At 37.7% G+C, this 19,390-nt stretch overlaps 1 protein-coding gene and 1 pseudogene across 1 annotated transcript; one reads left to right on the top strand and one right to left on the bottom strand.

The window, feature by feature from the left end:
- Positions 1–6,413: 6,413 nt before the first annotated feature.
- Positions 6,414–8,429, bottom strand: LOC122345119. The gene is made up of 2 exons (XM_043238948.1): positions 8,334–8,429; positions 6,414–7,393 (listed from the first exon to the last, which is right to left on the bottom strand). Exon 2 carries the CDS (start codon positions 7,380–7,382, stop codon positions 6,414–6,416), a length of 969 nt encoding a protein of 322 aa, XP_043094883.1. The 5' UTR covers positions 7,383–7,393; positions 8,334–8,429.
- A 7,292-nt stretch (positions 8,430–15,721) lies between these two features.
- LOC122345118 overlaps positions 15,722–19,390 on the top strand; it is an 89,108-nt pseudogene continuing 85,439 nt past the window's right edge.

The following is a 19,390-nucleotide window of genomic DNA, read 5'->3' as shown; positions in this document are numbered from 1 at the left end:
TTAATGAAATAGTGGTCACACAGTAATAATTTGATTCCTTGTTTTAATTAAATCGAAATGAGCGAGCATAGCAAATCCAGCCTGATGTCTAAAGCAGGTATTGCGTTCGTTTACTTCCAAATTTTAATATAACAGTTATGTGCAGCATAACAACAACAGGTAAGTTACGTAAATTGAGTTACAATTTGAAAAAGAGAAAGAGATGAAAGAGTTTCAGTTGCGGAAACTTAGAGCTGAGGGTAAAAACTGATCAAACTCCTGTCCGAGTGTCGTCTATTGAACCTGTGCTTGTTGCGCCAGCGTTTGACATTTATAAAAACATTAGTCTTGTGCCGCCGTTTTTTGGAGAAGGAGTAAATATTTCCTTTTTTTAACCACGTTGCAGAGTCATTAAATGGACCATTGCTGCAATGTGTGTTGAGTAAGAGGAGCACAAAGGTATTCTCGTTGACCACTGAGCAGAGTGCTGATTATGAGATCAAACCTGCTGTTTTGCACGTTTATGAACTATCACCAGAGGCATATAGCATTTAGAAGTCATTTTATGTCTGAGAAAGGTACATATTTTGAGTTTGCTAGAGAGAAAGAGCATTTGTTTGACCGTTGGTGTCCTTCTATAAAAAGTACAACTAAGAAACAACTAAGAGAGCTTATTCTTCTAGAAGGGTTTAAGAATTGTGTCCCAAGTGCTGTTGTTAATGTATCTTAATGAACAAAAAGTGACTAAACTGTCTGATGCTGCTCTGATGGCAGACAAATTTGTTCTTACTCGTGTCTGCTGGCTACATGTAAATCTAACATCTCTGAGAGAACTAAAAAGTTTTCTCCGACAAAACCCCTGAGTGCTGTGTTATAAACTTTTGCTGAAAATTCAGTTACACGTATAAAATGTGAGATTCTGTTTTTATTGCTGGAAGCCAGGATTGTAGAATCTCAGTTAGCCCAGGTGTTCCCCAAGAAGAGAGCTGTGCGACCTGTTGGTTTTAGTTTGTATCAGAGTGAATCATAGTGCTGACAATTAGTTGAACATTACTGAGGAGGAGAGTGTCATAAACAACGTTGACTTTGCCCCATTTCTCACAAATGGTAGTGTTTCCTTTCCTGATTGTAATGAAACTGTCCCTGTATGTATCTTTAGAGGTAATGGGGCCAGACAGTCTTTTTTTGTTGGAAGGACTTTTACCTTTGTCGGATCATACTGCTACTGGATCTCATGTGCTGTTTAGAGGGCTTGAAATGGGTCATCTGGAAGTTCCTCTACACCATATCCACCTAGTGTGGTTTCTGATCTAGAAAAAGGTCTTCTGAATGTCCACATTTATTTCCGGCATGTGAGTAACTTGAGCAATGGCCAAGAAATGTGCATCTGAACCTGAAAGTATTCTTAGTGACACCTTTTATTGTTTCGGAAAATTCTTTAACAGAATCTAGTACGTCTCCTACAGTTGACCTGACCACTGTGGAAGAATTACCACCTGATGATCCTAAAGATAAGACTGGTCTCTCATTTGAAAGTCCAGTTATTTGCGACACTGTTAAAATCTGTTCTTTGTCTCCACTTTATAGTGTTAACAGAGATTAGCTAATTAACACACAAAGAGCAGATAAAACTCTTGAAGAGCTGTTTTCTTTAGCTGCTCCTTACTATTCTCTCGACAATGGTTTTGCTTTGCCGGTAATAACCTGTGGTACGCAGTTCTAGTAATCAAACTGTAGTTCCTCTTAGTTTTCAGCTGCACACAGTCCATGCGCGGGTATATGAAAAACCTGTGATAAATTTTAAAGGAATTTTATTGGCCTAGACTAAGCGGGATGTGAGTCAGTATATACAGTCTGTCACACTTGCCAAATGACTAGGAAGCCAAGTTAGAAAATCCCATTGGCTCCTCTACAACCTATTGCTGTGGTTATAATCCTTTTGAATATTTGATCAATGATTGTGTTTGTCCATTACCTCGATCAAAGGCTTGGCATGCTTATTTGCTCACTGTGATGAGCCAGTCTACGTTATCCTGCAGCTTATCCTTTGAGATCAATAGCAACAAAGTCTATTCTTAGAGCTTTAACAAGTTTCATGTCTGTTTTGGCATTCCAAAAAACATTCAGTCTGATCAGGGCTCAAAATTTATGTCCAGACAGTTTTCTAAAGTCATGCAGCAACTCAAGGTTAAACACAGCATTTCAAGTGTGTATATTCCTCAGAATTGCAAGAGGTTTAGAGGCAGTTCCCCAGACACACAAAGTCTGTTTAGATCATGTGTGTTAGACAGTTCCTTTGTTGACTGGGAGGATGGACTTTACCTTAGATGCTTTTGGCAATTCATGAGGTTATTACAGAGGCTTGGGGTTTGCTTAAATGAGTTGGTGTTTGGACATACTTTCAGAGGTCCTATTGCTGTTTTGGCAGATGAATGGAAAAGTCTTAGAGTCGATAACAAAACTACTCCACTGATCCGCGCCGAAGCTAGGCTATTGCTCTTAGAAGTTGAAACCGTGTCAGAAAGATGGAGAACTTGTTTGAACGAAGTCAAAATCAGTTTTCAGGTTGGCGATCATGTACCAAAGTTTGTGCTGTTTTATCTAGATCCATTCCAGGCTAGATTTGCAGATCATTACAAAATTGTAAAATGTTATCCAAATAACAACTACTTATTGAACACACTAGATTGTTGAAAGAAGACAATACCATTTTTGTCTGTTGATGTTTTAGCTACTGAAACTGTGTATGTCCAAGTATTTCAGACACTTCTGAGAAGGTGGTTGACAGCTGGGAGAACAATGGACCTTCTTGAGGTGTAGTGGAGGGATGCCTTTATGTCTTCTTGCGTAGAATCCTCCCTTTTGTTTCATCCATATAGAAACCGCTTGCTTTGGCCATTCTCTTTATGCTGCTAAATTATCCTGGTTACAATCAGTAACTATTAAAGGACACTGCTCATGTCTGGTTGGGATGTGGTTTTAATGCCTGCTTCTGAATTATGTATTCTTTTATTTCTCAGAATCTTTTGTCCAAGATTACCTCCCTTGCTCCCATTCGTTAAATCTGTGTTTTTGTTTGTCTTGTTCTATTTAACTCTATGTGAGTTTAGTTGATATTTTCTTTTTCTTGATTGAATTGTTTGGTTCGTAAACTACTTTTTGAATGTAACCTGATTTTGTATTTGATGTTCAAGTTGAGTTGTCTTTTTGTGACCTCAATCTTTTTGTTTTCTCTTTTCTTTTTTGTTGGTGTGGGTAGCTTTGTGTGACGACATACTTTAGTAATGTTGTAATTTTGTATTTATTTTTTGTTTGCTTCATTGCAGGACCTGGGGTGTGCTGTGTAACACCGAGTGTTTAGTGTGATCTGAGTGCACAGGGGTGTGTGTGTGTGTGTGTGTGTGTGTGTGTGTGTGTGTGAAGTGTGCACATCGTAAACTAGACTCCTCTTGCCGCTAGAGCCTCAGCCCTGCTGGATGTATGTGATTGTGTAGGAACCCAATGTTAAATTAATCTATTTATATTCTACTTGCTTTAGGCAGTGCTTTTTCTTTTTGCGAAAGCATTTCAAAATTTGTTTATTAATAAATTTGTACTTTTATACACTACCCAAGTGTCACCTACTTTATACGAGGATCTGAACCTGTGTCAATTATGGTTGTTCCCTGGAATAATTCCTAGGGTGGCGTAGCGGATTTCCTTCATTGAAGTGCTTATTTAAAACACTACCATTCATACACCTTGCTAATTCTGAAGTACTTTCTAATTGGCTCAGCATTTGTCTCATTTGTGTGAACCAGAAAAGAATGATGTCATTCAGTTGATTAGTTCGTTTCCATCTCTCTTTTCTGATGTTCCTACTAGAACTCATGTCATTGAACATGACATTGATGTTGGTATGGCTCAAACTGTGAAACAACATCCAAACCGTGTAAATCCTGGAGGAAGTTACTACAGAAGAGTGAATTACTTGCATATCATAGTTTGGCAGAACCAGTTTTGGTTCTTGGAGTTTTCCTTTGCATAATGAGTGATGAGCCTGACAATTCTTACAGATTTAGTAGAAATTACAGGAATCTTAACTCCTTGACAACGCCTGACTGTTACCCTTTGCCCAGAATCGACGACTGTGTAGACAGTGTGGGTTCTGCACAATTTTTCAGTAAATTCAATCTTCTGAAAAATCAGCGGCAACAGAAGGGAGGATATTTAACAAATAATATTAAATACCAAAGGGGCCACTAAATGTAAAGTGTCTGTAAAGGCACAGTGTGTCCAATAAGAAGATGTTGAGTAATTTTAATATAAAAATTGTCTAATATAGAAAACAGGCCTGATTATATTTAGCATTTTATTTTTGATTAAGAAAAAACGCTAAATATAATTATGTCCTATAATTGTTCAGTTGCATATACTTTCTGCGCGTCTAAACATGAGAGGCCCTCACCCAGAAATTACTAGCCGCTGCTCAACCTCTGCTTCATACCATATTTCCTGTTTGAGGCCTTTATAACTCAAGGCCCTCTCTATGATCATCTTGAAGTACTGCCAGTTTACCTGCCTTACAGAGTGTTCTGCCCGTTTGTGACTGCTGTTCCTGTGTATGATTTTTGCCTGTTTCTCGATTCCCGGACTTGCCTCTCTGTATTATTTGCCTGATTGGACTGTTGTTCTGGTTTAGACCCATTGCCTGCCTCCTTATTTTCTTTTGGATTTCCCATTTACTTGTTGATGGATCGGACTTCCTTTGTGACTCTCTGCCTGCTTTCTTGTATTTGTATGTTGCCTGTGTCCTTAATAAACTACCGCACATGGATTCTAAATCATTAATTAATTCTTAATGTCATGGCTGGTTCAGTCGACAAATTCAGCAAATACACATTGTTTTTTAGTTGCCGCCGTGGTGGGAGAAGTATTATTCTGGATGATTACCATCAGTAACTCTTTCCTTCATGTTTCTCCTCCAAATGGAGCAGAATGCAGCAGCCCATCTACTCACAGGAACTTGTAGATGTGAACATATTTAACCAATCCTTCACAGTTACCTGTAACCTTTTGTTTTCTCCATGATCAAACCTTCTCAGAATAGCTTCTGCGTATGTTTGAAAAATACTAAACTCGTTCCCAGACAGCACAGTGTAAAGAAACAGAATGACAGCAAAAACACCAAGACTTCAAGAGCAGTATGCAGTGTTATTTAATTGTGCTGAGATTAGCATTGTCAGATTCTTTTCATTTTAAATATATAATCAATAATCATACAAGTTTCAGTAATTGTAACCTTTGCTATATTAATGGTTCCAGACTTATTTTAACTAGTACATGCAGATAACTTATATAGATGGATAGATGGATAGATAGATAGATTGAGAATGTATAGTTAATGTACTGAACTGAAAAGCTATTGGTTATCCTTTTTATAGTTCACCAAAAAGGAAAATTACCCCATATTTTACTTGCTCATCTAAAAGCCATCTTGTATATCCTGGCTCTTCCAAGCTTGGTAATTCTGGTGGATAGTGACCATATTTTTGAAGGATATATCCACAAATACTATGATGTAAAACTAACCAATATGCTGTCAGGGGGTTATCACATCTGAAGCATATGCAGTATCACATTTAAGGAGCTTTGAATTTTTGGTTTAAGTGCTCAAATCAGGTCTCCAGTGCATCTTCCAAACATAAAAACGTGAAAACGCAGTTACTTTGTTTTAGTAATGCATCTGAAAAATTAACATGTCTGATCTTGTGGCTCTTGTAACGTTACCAAAAGCATCTCATTATAATACTACCACCCCTTAATCTGTAAATTTCCATCCAAGGCTCTTTCATTCTGATTTCACAAGCTATAACAGTGTTCCACTTCAAACTCCATGGAGAAAGTTTGAGCAGAACATGCTAACAGAGCCTCAGTGGAGATAAGAGTGCAGTGGATTTAGTTATTTACTCTAACTTATATTGCTCTAATATAAAAATCAGATATTTCCAAGCTGTTTACCTTCACAGACATTACATTTTTGTAACTTATGTCTGTTTTAAGCTTAAACTCTTTGCGTGTGAATGAGAACTGTTCTGGAAAAGAGAACGGGGCAAAAGAGATCTTGTGTGTTTAAAAGACAGAAAATCAGCCTCTTTCTGCTTCTTGTCAAAATAGACATTATTATACAAAATTATATAATAAATGATCTGTGTGGCATTTTGAGATGAAACTTCACAGACACATTCTGGGGATACCAGATACTTATAGTACATACTAGAAAAAAGTTTAACATATTATGTTCCTTTTTACAATAAGTCGTATACATCTAGGATGGCTTGGGATTGAGTAAAATATGCATCATTTTTAAGTGAACTATTCCTTTAACTGATCTTGAAATGTTAATATTCATGGCTGTGCGGGTGAAGTTGGAGGGTTTGGGTCATTGGTGATCTTTACGTCTGTGAAACAAAACTGGCTCTTGTCCAAGACACAGTTTGTGCACAGAAATGGCAGCTCGATCGCTTTAACTTAAATGAGTGCTCCTCCTCTTCAGTTGCTTCTTTCCAGCTTTCGTTTTCGGTGTTGATATGTGAACCTCCATATTCTGCAGAAAAGGAGAGCTGCGACTTTGCAATTAACTTAGCAAGCTCTCCAGATTCAATTGAGACTGATGCATCTATCTTCCTGTTGTGAGTGATCTGATCCATCTTCTCTTTATTGTATCCAACCTTTTTAGTGATCTTTTTTTGCCATGTCACCGGTGTACTGCTGTCATTAGTTATGGTTTTAATATTCTCCCACATGCCAGTGGCTGGGCCTTTAGTTACAGATAGCCCACCAGGAAGGAAGTTAAGAACATCAGGATGAACAGAAAAGACAGTAGTTTGCTCTTCTGTGCTGAGATCAGGACCAGTGCAGAACTCAACACCACTCTGAGGCAGGCTTAAAGAGGGAGAAGCCATTTGCTTGGAGTTTGGTGGGCCCCAGTAATTCAGACCTGCTCTGATGTTGGGATGCAGGGGGTGTACTTCAGCATCTGTGTCTTTTGTCATGTTTGTAGCTCTTCGATAAATGCCTTTTTCTCTGAAAATGATGTAGAAATAGACATGCGCTGCAAAGTAGTGGTCTCCACCCTGACAGTTGGGATGAAGGCTGTAAACTACAGCCTTGCCGTCTGTCGTCAGGTTTGTGACTCTGCGGCAGGAATTGCCATTGATGATGTGAAAGTAGCTATCTCCACCAATGTAATGGTCTCCATTTTGGCAGGCAGGGTGCAGACTGAAAATAGAGATATCTGCACCTTTATTTAAATCATTTGTTTTCATATAGCAACCGAGGTCAGAGCGGATTATATAATAGCATTTGTTGATTGCACAGATGTCAGAGCCTTTTGCTTTGCTTCTGAGAATAATGCGGCTCATCGTGCTTGAACCTGCAACACAGAAGGAGTTAAACATTCAGTACACTGAGCTCTCATCACCCTCTCATCTTCTTGTGACCAAAACACAGAGCCACAGTGGGCCTCAACCCAGCGCAGTCTGTGGTTCTGTAAGACACTTTGAAGATGACACAAACCGTAAGTTTTTGTGCTAGGCTTTGTGGCCTTGACTCTCCATTCAACCCCAGATCTCAGGAGATCTCCCAATCATCAGAATCAGGAAATCTTTGAAAGTTTTGAAAGCTCCCAAGCCAAACTCCTAGTGTATGAGGTATAAGTTACTACAAACCACCAACTCCTCCATCCATCCACTGATATCTCCTTCCTTGATGAGCTAGATAACTTCTATGCTCGCTTTGAAAGGGATAACCGAAAACTGACAAATAGAATCAAGTTCCCTGCTTTGTTTGTTCTAATATATTCTTCTATTATGATGTTTCATATCACAATATTTTTTTTTCTTTGTAATTCAGGGCACAGAGCACTTAATCTTGAAAATATGCACTATTTAGTTTTTGTTAATTTGTACAAATGAAAATGAAACCATATAAATGGACAAAAAGTACATTGCAATCAAATGCATTTTTCTATTGAACTGATGAAGATTTTTTGGGTGTTGACTCCTCCCTTTGAAAACATCCTGATCTGGACTGCTTCACCGCAGAGCAGCAGCATTAAAATATCAACCTGCTTAATTATTCCTTCCTTATCTTAATAAGCCATGTCACACATTTTAACATTAAATGTTTAGATTGTCTATTATGTGAATATGCACAGCCTAAAACAACAACAAATATAATGAAAAGCAAAAAATAACCTATGCTATATTCTAGGAATAGTCTAAAAAAATGAACATTCCCAATAGGAATTAAAAATGTATGGTTGGGTTTTGAGTGAATAATAATTGAATAATGTAAACATTAAAAAATCAAACCTTAGGGAGTTGTTAGGGAGTTGACTTCCAAAGAGCAGTTTTCTGTATCGCAGCGGTGTCTTGTTTCCTTGAATTTGCTGTATTCTTTTGTCACTGCATTGACCATTTATAAAGAACGGTACATTATTATTCAAGACTGAAGCAGTCCAATCAGATTGGGCCATGAGATTACGGTGACGTCAGATTGCGGCTCTTTTTCATCACATGATCTTAAATAAGTCTGCAGTCTTGCAAAGTCATGCTGACTCAGATGTGAGAGGAGCAGATTACTCACAGGGAATATTCACTATGCATTAGCGTAATATACCTATACACTTTCAGCATTCAATAGTTATACATATACTTATTAACTTTATAACTGAGTAATGTCTTTTTACAGAGAAAATGCAGTATAACATTACAATAATTTCACAAATATGAATTTGGTCACACATTACATTTAAGATTCCCTTTATAAAGGGTTTATAAATGTTCATAAATAAGTTAACTCATTTTAAAATGCATTATAAATAATTGATAAGCCATTATGAATGCATGAATAAAAGGTTGGTTTTAATGCAATACCTGCCAAATAGTGAGCTATTCACATGTAATAAATGCTTAACATATGTATTTATTAACACTATTTTAGCAAGCCTGATATTGTATTTTGTATTTTTCTGATTGACTTGTATTTGTTTTTCTCATTTATATCCCATGCCTCTCGGCAGAAGTTCATGATGCCTATCCACAGCAATGATTAGAAATTGATGTATTTTCTTTAACAAAATTAAATTAGCTTATTGATTTTTAAAACACAAGCTTGACTTGATAATAATATTACAAATTACAATTCTAATATTGTCTGAGAACCTTAAAGTAATAAACTGTATTAATGGTTTACAAACATAACAACATCTTAAGAAATGTAATGTAAAGTGATCACCTGTGAACCATTTATTAATGAGCTATAAACATTAGTAACCTGTGAAAGCAAACTTAAAGTGGACAAACTAATCATTGATCAATTATTAACTAGCAGATTTTTCTCAGTTGAATGTATTTTATTATTGATGCACTATATCAGTAAACAAAACTACTTAAACAACATTACGGAGCCTAACTGCACATGGAAAGTGACTTTTAGAAATAAACTCACATTAAACAATTCAGAAACTCAATGAAGTATTCCATCAAATTATAACTAGCATCAAATACACACATATTTTTATTGTATCTTATGTAACAGTTGACTGAAAGCACAATTACAGAACATTATCATTTAAAAAATATTACTTATTTATATAAAGTACACTGTAACTTCAACATTTGTTCATCCACACTTGCAGTAATGTTACTTGCATGCGAGCGAACCGTCCACAGGTGCACCAGCTTAGTTATTCATTTGAATGGTAACGAGTTAATTCAACTAACAATGCAATTACTCATATAAACACTTAAAAGGAATACTCTGTGGTGTCTCCTCACAGTTAGCTGATCTGTAAAATGAATACGTACTTTGAGGGGTTAAAATGTTGCTTCAGAGAATGTTGCAACAATCTTAACTAAATGACTACTTCTTTAAAAACGTGACTTTACATCAGATTCTTGTTAGCCTACTACATGCTTTGGTGACACAACAGAATACAATACACAGTTGCCTGTGTGTTTTGTTCATTTCTCCTTTGGTCTAGTCTTAGAGTAGTAGCGTTTTAGTAATTGGTTGTCTGAATTCATTTTTATGTGGATGGATTGTTCCCTCTTTCTCCAGCTCGAGGCAATCCCAGGCCAGCCAAGAGAGTCCCTCCAGCATGTCCTAGGTCTTCCCCATGGCCTCCTCCCATTGGAACATGGAACAGATGCCTGAGCCACCTCAGCTGGTCTCTCTTTTCATGTTTCAATAGTTATGTTTTATTTGCTTCTGTACTGGAATCGGTTTGCCTGTTTTGAATATTTTATCCACAGAAGTCTAAAAGCAAATAAAATTATTAAATTAGTAGGGTTTCAGTGTACTGCCCTCTCTGTTATGTGGCTGTGTATGAACTCTGACCTGGATAGCAAGGCGTAGCCCTGTATTGCGAAATGTTTGGCTAGATAGCTGCCCCTTCTATCGCCTCAAGGTGACACAATGTACCCTGCTTATAATTATCCTCATTTGTCTGTATATTTAAGTTGCACATTCACAGACACTTTTTGTCCAGTCACTGTTGACACTGATATGTGCTTTTTCTTGTATTATGTCTTGTGTGTGTTAATGCGATTAAACTTTGTGTTGGAATTTATTCATCTTCACTGAGGCGTCTTCTACAACACATCATGACAGATGACTGGACCTAAAAAAGTAATAAAGGGATAACCACACATTTTGGTCTCAGCCCGATCTCACAGATACCTACATATTTCCTACATATTTTATGAGGGTGGCTAATTTGTAAAATTTGTATGACCTCATTTGTACAATTAGCCCACTACACTTAGCCCACTAAACTGCCTCTGCTGGTTCTACCTCTGCTGGTAATCCTGAAGGTGGTCCTCGAGAGGACTTCGCTGCCTTTGTGGAGTGGGTGCTGGTGAACTGCAAGTCTCCACTTAGTGTCTACCTAGCTAATGGGGATTTAATCATTCCCACTTTGGACCAAAAGCCCAGCCAACTGATTGGTAGCACACACCATCCCGGAATTTCCTGATTTCCCCAAACTCCCATCCAGCCTCCCTCTCCCACCTCCTCTCATGTGTCCTCTGTCATCATCTACTCCTTTGCCTTTGCATCCTTCCAGTCCCAGAGCTTCCCCTCAGCCCATCGTCAGTGGGTGTGGTTTGGTCCAGGCTTGCTGGAGGATCAGTTAGTCATCTTGGGACATCGTGGCTGGAGGATCCCTTGGTTAGTCATTGCCTTGGGACACTGACCCTCTTCTCCTTAGCCCTCCATTACTCTCCTTATAATTAATCTCCTCTTCAGATGGCTTAAAGTTGCAGTGGCTTCTTTCTCAGAGGTGAGGGAGATCAATCACAACATCAATCTGTTTGGACTTTGTTTACCTGTCTAGTTTGGTTCTTTTGTTTTAGCCCGTTTGTCTATGCATTTAAGTTGTTCCTTAATGTCACCATTTACACTGATGTTTGTTTCCCTGCCCATTTGGATTATCTCTTGTTTTGCATCGTTTGTGCTTACTGGTTAATGATCAAATGAAAAAGGAGACAGTGTAGTTAGGTTTAGTTTTGTTAAGTGCAGTGCTTACCTTATAAAACATGCTAGCGACAAAACAATCTTGAAATCTGTCACAGAATTTAATAATACATTGAGAAAGGAACTAACGTCTGCATGATTCACTCTGGACTTCCCTTCTGCCAAGAAGCAGTAATTTATTCAGCTTGAAACTTGAAAGACATATTCTGAATAATGCTGGGATTCAATGTTCTGATGCGAATCTCTGTGGTTGGATATATAATTACTTTATATAGCTGTCTGAATAACAATGAGAAACTCACCAAAGCCAGTCTCACACAGAGAAAAACATAAAGAGGAGTACAAAAGCACAATTTTATTAAAGTTGAAATTGGTATTGTGTGAAAACAGTGACAGTAAATGTAAAATTTAATTACATGATACATTTAATTATACTTTCCTTTATTGTACATTTCCTCTTAAGTTAGTCACCGATGGATTTAAATATTTATGGATGGACAAATGCAAATTAGAAATGGACAGGTGGGCCTCTCTTCCTGTCTTTAGTGGGCCATGTGAATCTTATATAAATAATGATTTTGCCAAAATGTTTATATCTTTTTCAACACATTCCAGTCTGTTTTAATAAATCCTTTTTACCAGTTTGGATCAGCAATGGAGTGGGTTCTTCTGGTGTGGCAAGCCAGTCCACATTACAAGATTAGTTTTCAGCTTCCCAAATCTGAAGGGTACTTAGTGATCTTCTGTTATTTCTGGCCATGTAACATTTTAAATTGCTCTTTGTTGGCTTTTAAAGGTCTTGACATGTGCACCCCTGCATTCATGCTGAGGTATTTTACTCCTCTTGTGCTCCATTATTTGTTCTCAGCTTTCTATTGTGGTATGAAACAGTTTGAATAACCCAATATCAGTTAAAAATTTTCTACACAAACCCTTGATTCATATGTTGTTTTTCATTATTGTGCAGCTCCAATGACTTAAAAAATAAAAAGTCTTTTCAGTCTTTCAGCTAAATTCAACTTGCACTGTAAAAAATGAGCCAACTTAAAATTTTACAGCAACCAGCTTCAGCATTTTTGATGTTTGTATGAGTCTTCTAAATACAGTTGACTCAACTTTTTTTTTCCCTTTATTCTCATCTTTTAAATTGTTTTTATGTTTTATTAAAAAACTGTACCTAATCAGTTTTTACTCTTGACCAGTTTGACAAAGATGACCAATATCTGTTAAGTTCCTTATTCCCATCTTGCACCGACTCTTTTAAAGAGTCCTGGGATTGACACTTGAGCATTAACATCTCTGAGAGTTTATTTTGCACTCTTCATTCATCTGTATTAGACATGCTCTTATGAAATGCAAAGTGCTTCATAGGGCGCGCTTTGTCAATGTTAAACAGAAATGATGCCTGCAACCAATCTCAACAATCTCAGGCTGACCATCAACAACTTACTCAATGCGATTAGACTATTGCTCCTAATCCTTTAAATATAATTTATTTTAACTACTGTTTGTCATTTCCCGGATGATCCTTGAGTGCAGTCCCTTGTTGATCAAAGAGCAATTCATCTACCTGATGTTCTTCAGATAAATCATCCAGCTCCTGCACATTCTTTCTCATGATGGCATTTACCGCTGATTACAGAACCCACTTTACTGACAAGATGAGCATTACATATCGGCTGATGATTATAGTGTACCCTTATTTGTCACTATAGTTACCATGTCAACTAATCACCCACACTTATTCTTGTCAGCCACTGGTTTCCTTGTCTATATAAACAGCAGTGTTTTCACATGTAACTTGTCAGGTCTTGTAGGTCAGAGATATTTCAGAACTGGTCAGTTCGTGTATGCCTCTGTGGTCACTTGCTTTCCCTGAGCCACCTTGGTGGCCCCTAGTTCTGCCTGCTCTGCTGTGGTGATCTTCTGCTCCACAATGGGGGTCTTCTGTCATTCAGTCTACTTTGCAGTATTTGTATTGCAGTATTTATTTATTTTTCTGAGAGTATTTTTCTGACCACCTGCTTCGCCGGCTCCACCCTGTCCACATGTTCTTTCGGCACCCTCTACCCCACCAGCTCCACCCTGGCTTCTTGTTTCACCAGCTCATCCAGCTCCAACATGGATCCTTGTTCCAATTCTGTCTCCAGACCCACTCCCTCGTCATGGGACATTTTTTGTTTTGTTATGGAGCATCTGGAATCCAGGTTTTGGAGGTTTTGCTTCAGTCTTTTCTTGCATTTGCCTGTTTTATGTTTAAGGACTTTTGTAATGTATTTGTTCCTGTTGTTTCTGATTTTGAGGTCCCTTTGCCTTAACCATTGCCTGTGTATTGAATTACTCTTTTTCCTCTGCCTTAGATTATAATGTTTGCTGGTGCTCTACCCTGCATGTTTTGACCATGTTTGTTAATAAAACCCTACATTTGGATCCCAAGCTCCATTGTCACGACTCCCACGTTACAATGCGCTATATCCATGTGCATTACTCTCCCACCTACGACACTACAGACACTGTTTGACCCTGTCCATTGAGTTAAAATGAACAGGACACAAATCGGTTGATTCCCAGAATTTTTTTTTTTTTCAAAAACACAATGACTTTATTTTTACATTTAACAAGCTTAATCTTTATAATGACTTTAATCGAAAGATGGTTTTATTTTTATTGTTGCTTTCCTGAACCTCTTCTTTTAAGCTAGCATGAGGCAGGTGTTACAGAAATATAACGGTTACATGTTTAAGTAATTGTAAACTGAATATAACCTAACAAATATAACCAGATGAATATATAAACACTGGAGCTAAATGACAGGTCTGTTATAAATGTTCATGATAAATGTTCAATGTTATATTCTTCTATGAATTAGTGAGTTGAGCTGATTATGTAGGAGCTTGCATCTGGCTGAATGAATATTTAATTGCCTTAATTTACTAATTAGCAGATTATGTGAGGTATCACAGAGAGACTCCGACAGTTATCCATTCGACCTCCTGCCTCTTCCTCCTCTCCTCTTCCTCTATTATCTTCCGTTTTCTCTGTCTCAGCCTGACATCTGTCAATCCACATCCTATCTCTCTTTCAGTCCCTCCCCCACCGCCTGCAGATATCTGTCTGCTCTGTTAAGATGCTTTTACAGACGATTATTGTCCCTGTCCATGGGATCAAATCTACGAGGCACAAAAGAGCTCAGATCACGAGGTTTAATACTGTAGCGTATTTTAGAGCTATACATACATTTAGGGTTGGGAATTAGAAATGTCCAGAAATCATTTAAGTTATAGTGTAAAACCATGTTGAATGCCTATCGTTCACACAATAGTTGTCATTAAATCCTTACACACAAATTATTCATGACTCATTCCTCCTGACCCACTGAAGTGTTTAAAAAGATCTCCCACAATCAGTGGATAAGTCACATATATCCAAGCAATAATTTTATTTTTTGGCTTTATTATACATATTGTAGTGGGATGGTCTAGTGGTAACATCTATGCTTTATGTGTGTGAATATCAATAGAGGGCAATACATTTGCTTTTAGCATTTTTGACTTTAGAACGGATAGTGAGCTGCTGGTGCTCGGAAAAATGTAGATTGGAGTGAATATCTATGTGGCTGTAATAAGAGAGAACACTCTTGCCTTCGGCCAGAGAGCACAGCATTAAAAATAACAAATTCCTGTGCCGGATCGTCACTCATTATAACACATGAAAACTCTGCTCGGTCACCGAGGTCTTTGTGCAAAGGTCCCGCTTTTTTGATCACACAGAACCAAAGGAAGCTACAGCAGTGTAAATGTCAAGCTGCGATTACTGTATGTATTAAAAACATTTATAATAAACATGCTCAAATAGTCTCATTTCATGCAAACCTGAAGTCATTTGGGTTGAGCTTTATTTTACAGTATACATAACTGAAAAAGTACTGGTACTTAGTATTAGTTATTAGCAGCTACTGTAATTAATGTGATAATAATACGTATAGAAAAATGACCGTGAAAGTAAAAGCGTCACCTTATTTTTTTAATAACAAATGGAAAATTGAATAGAACCTTAAATAACCTTGCGGTGTATAGATATTTGATGTTTTTAAAACCCTCTGGAAGAGGATGTAGGCAGGACTAAGCACAGACTCTAAGAATCTGCTGGGTGAGCGGAGGATTAAAATTGGTTATATGGGGAGCGAGAGAGGATGGATGGAGAGAGGGAGGGGGCTGGACAAGCCACACACATCATTGAGAATCATACACACGCTGTGGCATTTACTCAGAGTTTAGAGTCAGCAGCGCCCTGCTCCTGTAGTCTGATAAGATTTATGATCACGTTTATGTTGAAACTGAGTTTGAGGGAATAATTTCCACACTCTCAACAACTGTGTGAACATCAGCGTGTGTCAGCAGTGACTAGGTGAGTGATCTTTTGGTTCTGTCTTTGATGCGTGTTTGATGAGTGCGTTACACGAGTCACTAATGGAGTATTATTTTATTCTTTATGACTCTCAAAGATGTTTTGGTGAGGTTTGTGCTTGCTTGCCACAGTACCGTCATTTAAAAGTTGCATCTTCATACGTTTTATTCAGTGTCTCTTTCCAAATGTTCTTTGTGGCTGGGGACAAAATAACAGAACTCATCAACTCTTGTCAGTATGTCAGTGATTTCTAACTGCCTGAATAAATTAACATGAAGAAGCGAATCATTAATACATTAATACGCATCTCTCCGGGTCACTAATTTTCTCTTTTGCTCTGATTTGTCACTTTCAAATTTTCAAGTTACCCAAGCATTTTTAAATTGTTGATACCCTTCATCTCAAAAGTGGGCCAAGCTGCTCTTTAATGCATTTTTTAGTGTGGGTAGATTGCATAATGCCTGCGCACAGGCAGTGTATGTGGTTTTGCCTTCAGGATAATAAAACCTCAGGTTTGACATTGTGAAAACCAACAAACATTTCCAACTGTTTAATTAATAATCTTATTTAAATGTTCATCACTGTAATTTGTCGAGATAAACATTTCCATTTGGATTGCCACCTGTTAATGTGAAAATAAAAAGTATTGGACAGCTGTTTGAAAAAACTAACTCTTAGCTCTTTTTTTCCTCTTTGTGACACGAATGCATACTGAAATTGAAAATACATTTTTCGTCTTCGTGTGCACAGGTCAGTGTTATGTGATGGATGTTGCATGGTAGCATCTATCTACCCGAGCCTCGAAATATCAGCAATGCAATACAGTAGTGTAACTGTAATGCATTGTAAATAAATCTCTCGCAGTTCAGACTCCACATCTGCGCTGGCTATTCATGTCCCAGATTTTGTATCTTCAAATGAAAAGCTAACATGGTGCTTCAACTCCACTGAATGTCAAATATGTGAAGTACAAATGCCTCAGGCACAATGAACTGCATGAGCAGTCTGTGAAAGGTCCTGAAATAGTGTAAACCAGGCTTGAACACTATAAATGAAATTCACACTGTGCACCTCCCATGATGTCTTTGAGTTCAGTTTTGAGGCTACCCTCTGCCCCAGTGTGTGTACTATCCACCCTAAATAGTTTGTGAGGCTAAAGTAGGTTCGTATCAAAGCACAAATGCCAAAAAGTTTGTTAGAGGCAAATTTGACATGAAACGTGGAGTGTGTATACAAGGATGCAAACCATGAAAAGTGACAGATTTACAGTAACAAAAACAGCTGATCTGACACTACCTTCTCAAAATTATATCCATAAAACTACTGAGTACTAAAGCATAAATCACTATTTTTTTCTTTCTTTCTGGTGTATTACTCACCGATCTCAAACTCAGGTGTTTGGAGAAACAAGGGCTTATACTGGATGTATAGGCAGATTCACTGACCTTTTACAAGCTTGAAATTCATGCTATTATTTTGGTTCATTGTCACAGGCTGCTTTGAAGAATGAAAAACTGAACTGTAAAGTTTACTGGTATATGAAAGAAAAAGTCTGCATTAATTACTGAAACGATTGATTTGGATGGGATTAAATTGACATCGAAGCTCTGGTAGCTATTACATTATCCCACCTCTCCATTTAAAACTAATCCTGTCTGGATAGAGCTTTAGACTCATCTCTTGAGGGGATTTCAGATCAATTGTTCCCGGCTCATCACACCTTGGGGAATCAGGTATGGCATTGCCTGGACTTAATCAAACCTATTTTTGTTCAAAACTTTGTGGAATTTGTAATAAAAATACTAACCTGACCACCATAGTCAATATGCCACCTTCAGTCTAAGGAGGAGAAGAACCTCAGAATACTGCTGTTTCTAGAAGAAACTTCCCTTTTTTGGAAATGGGCTCATTCTTCATCTCCAACTAGAGTAGTTTATCGTTTTTTAATCCATTCAGCCTATCTCTGGATCTGGCAGTATATAGCATAGATCATTGTTAGACCAGTAGCTTTGCAGCTCAAGAATGACCAAAGAGTTTTGATATTTTAGTTTTGATTGGCTTGCTGCCGTACTATTGCCACAGCTGGGGCAGTGAAATCATGCAGCTAGCACAGGGAGCGTTACTTGCAAGCTGGGGAATATTTTCCACAGGAGCTGAGTGATATCATTGTGCCTGCTTCGGCCATGTTATGGCAGCAAACGTCCTTGATTATTAGTCATATCCTAGTCATATCAGCCTAAAAAATTGCGACTTTTAGTTTTCTGTGGGTCTTAATACACAATATAACTACAAAAGAGGTAAGTTAGAAATAATATTGTAACTCTTTGGTAATTTTTGAACGTGAAGCTACTGGTCTAATTGGATTCAATGATCTATGCTAAGCTATGTTAAACGATAGAGATCAAAAACTGTAAAACTCAGCTTATTAACTCTGGGGGAATTAGAGAATGTATCTATTTCTAAAAAAAGTGGAGTGTTCCTATAAGACAAGTCCTGTGAATATCAGTGCCTGGAGAAAAGGCACAAAAGTATAATTACTTCTCCGACAAGCTCTGAAGATATTCTCTCTGCCAAAGAGGAATTGGGACTCGGTTGAGATGGCGATATTCATGTCTATGCAATGTTGTGAGCACAGAGAGGATGGGGAATTGTCTGCTAGTTTTCATGAAGGTCTCTTGAGTGTCTCAAGGGGCCAAAGATCAGAGCTGGAGAGGCCTCTGTCTGAACAGGAGTGTCTTACTGTTTTGCCTTTTATAAAACAAGGAAAAAAAAAGAAGAGGCAGGCAAGATCCAGTCTTTATTTAAGTCTTTGTATTGTATTAAATTGTTGTAATTAATTATAACAAAGCTACTAATGACTTGGAAACATACAGTGATATATGTTTTGTACTGTTAGTGTTTTTCGGTGTTGAGTTTTTCCTTACAACCCAACAATAATTTACACAATATACACAATTCTAAGTATTAGTTAAGTAATGGCAGAAAAGGTGTAGCTTCGGCTGTTTCAAGTGCGATTGTGGTTGGCAGCTCATTCCAGCATTTGATGATGAAGCTTTCAGATAGTGACTTTGTGTCTCTGAGACTATTTTAACCCCAGTGTATGCCTTAACCAAGTCATAACAATAACCATTTGGATGTTTAGATTGTAACGTTGCAAGCTGATCTATCCTCAGCATTGCAGCAGTCTAGTAATGATAGAGTTAGAATTTTAGAGAACATTATTTGCTTAAGGGAAGAAGAACAGAAAGAGAGATAGAAGGGGGTTGAGGGGGCTTGTGTTAAAAACCTTCAAGCGAGGAACTTAAAATTTCCACCTACGCAGATTTTCAAGTTTTCTGTAGCAAGCGTGTGTGAGACAGACAAAGCCCATGACTCATTTATTTATCTCCTCAGAAGCTGCTACAGCAAACCATGCTGCTGTCTCCAACTTTGCTAACCCTGAGAATATGCAATGCTTAACGGTGAGTGACAACTTTCTCTGCAA

Source organism: Puntigrus tetrazona, chromosome 5, assembly GCF_018831695.1.
Source record: "Puntigrus tetrazona isolate hp1 chromosome 5, ASM1883169v1, whole genome shotgun sequence".
NCBI lineage: Eukaryota > Metazoa > Chordata > Actinopteri > Cypriniformes > Cyprinidae > Puntigrus > Puntigrus tetrazona.
Note: the sequence above shows the minus strand (reverse complement) of the source record. Positions and strands in the feature narration are given on the sequence as shown.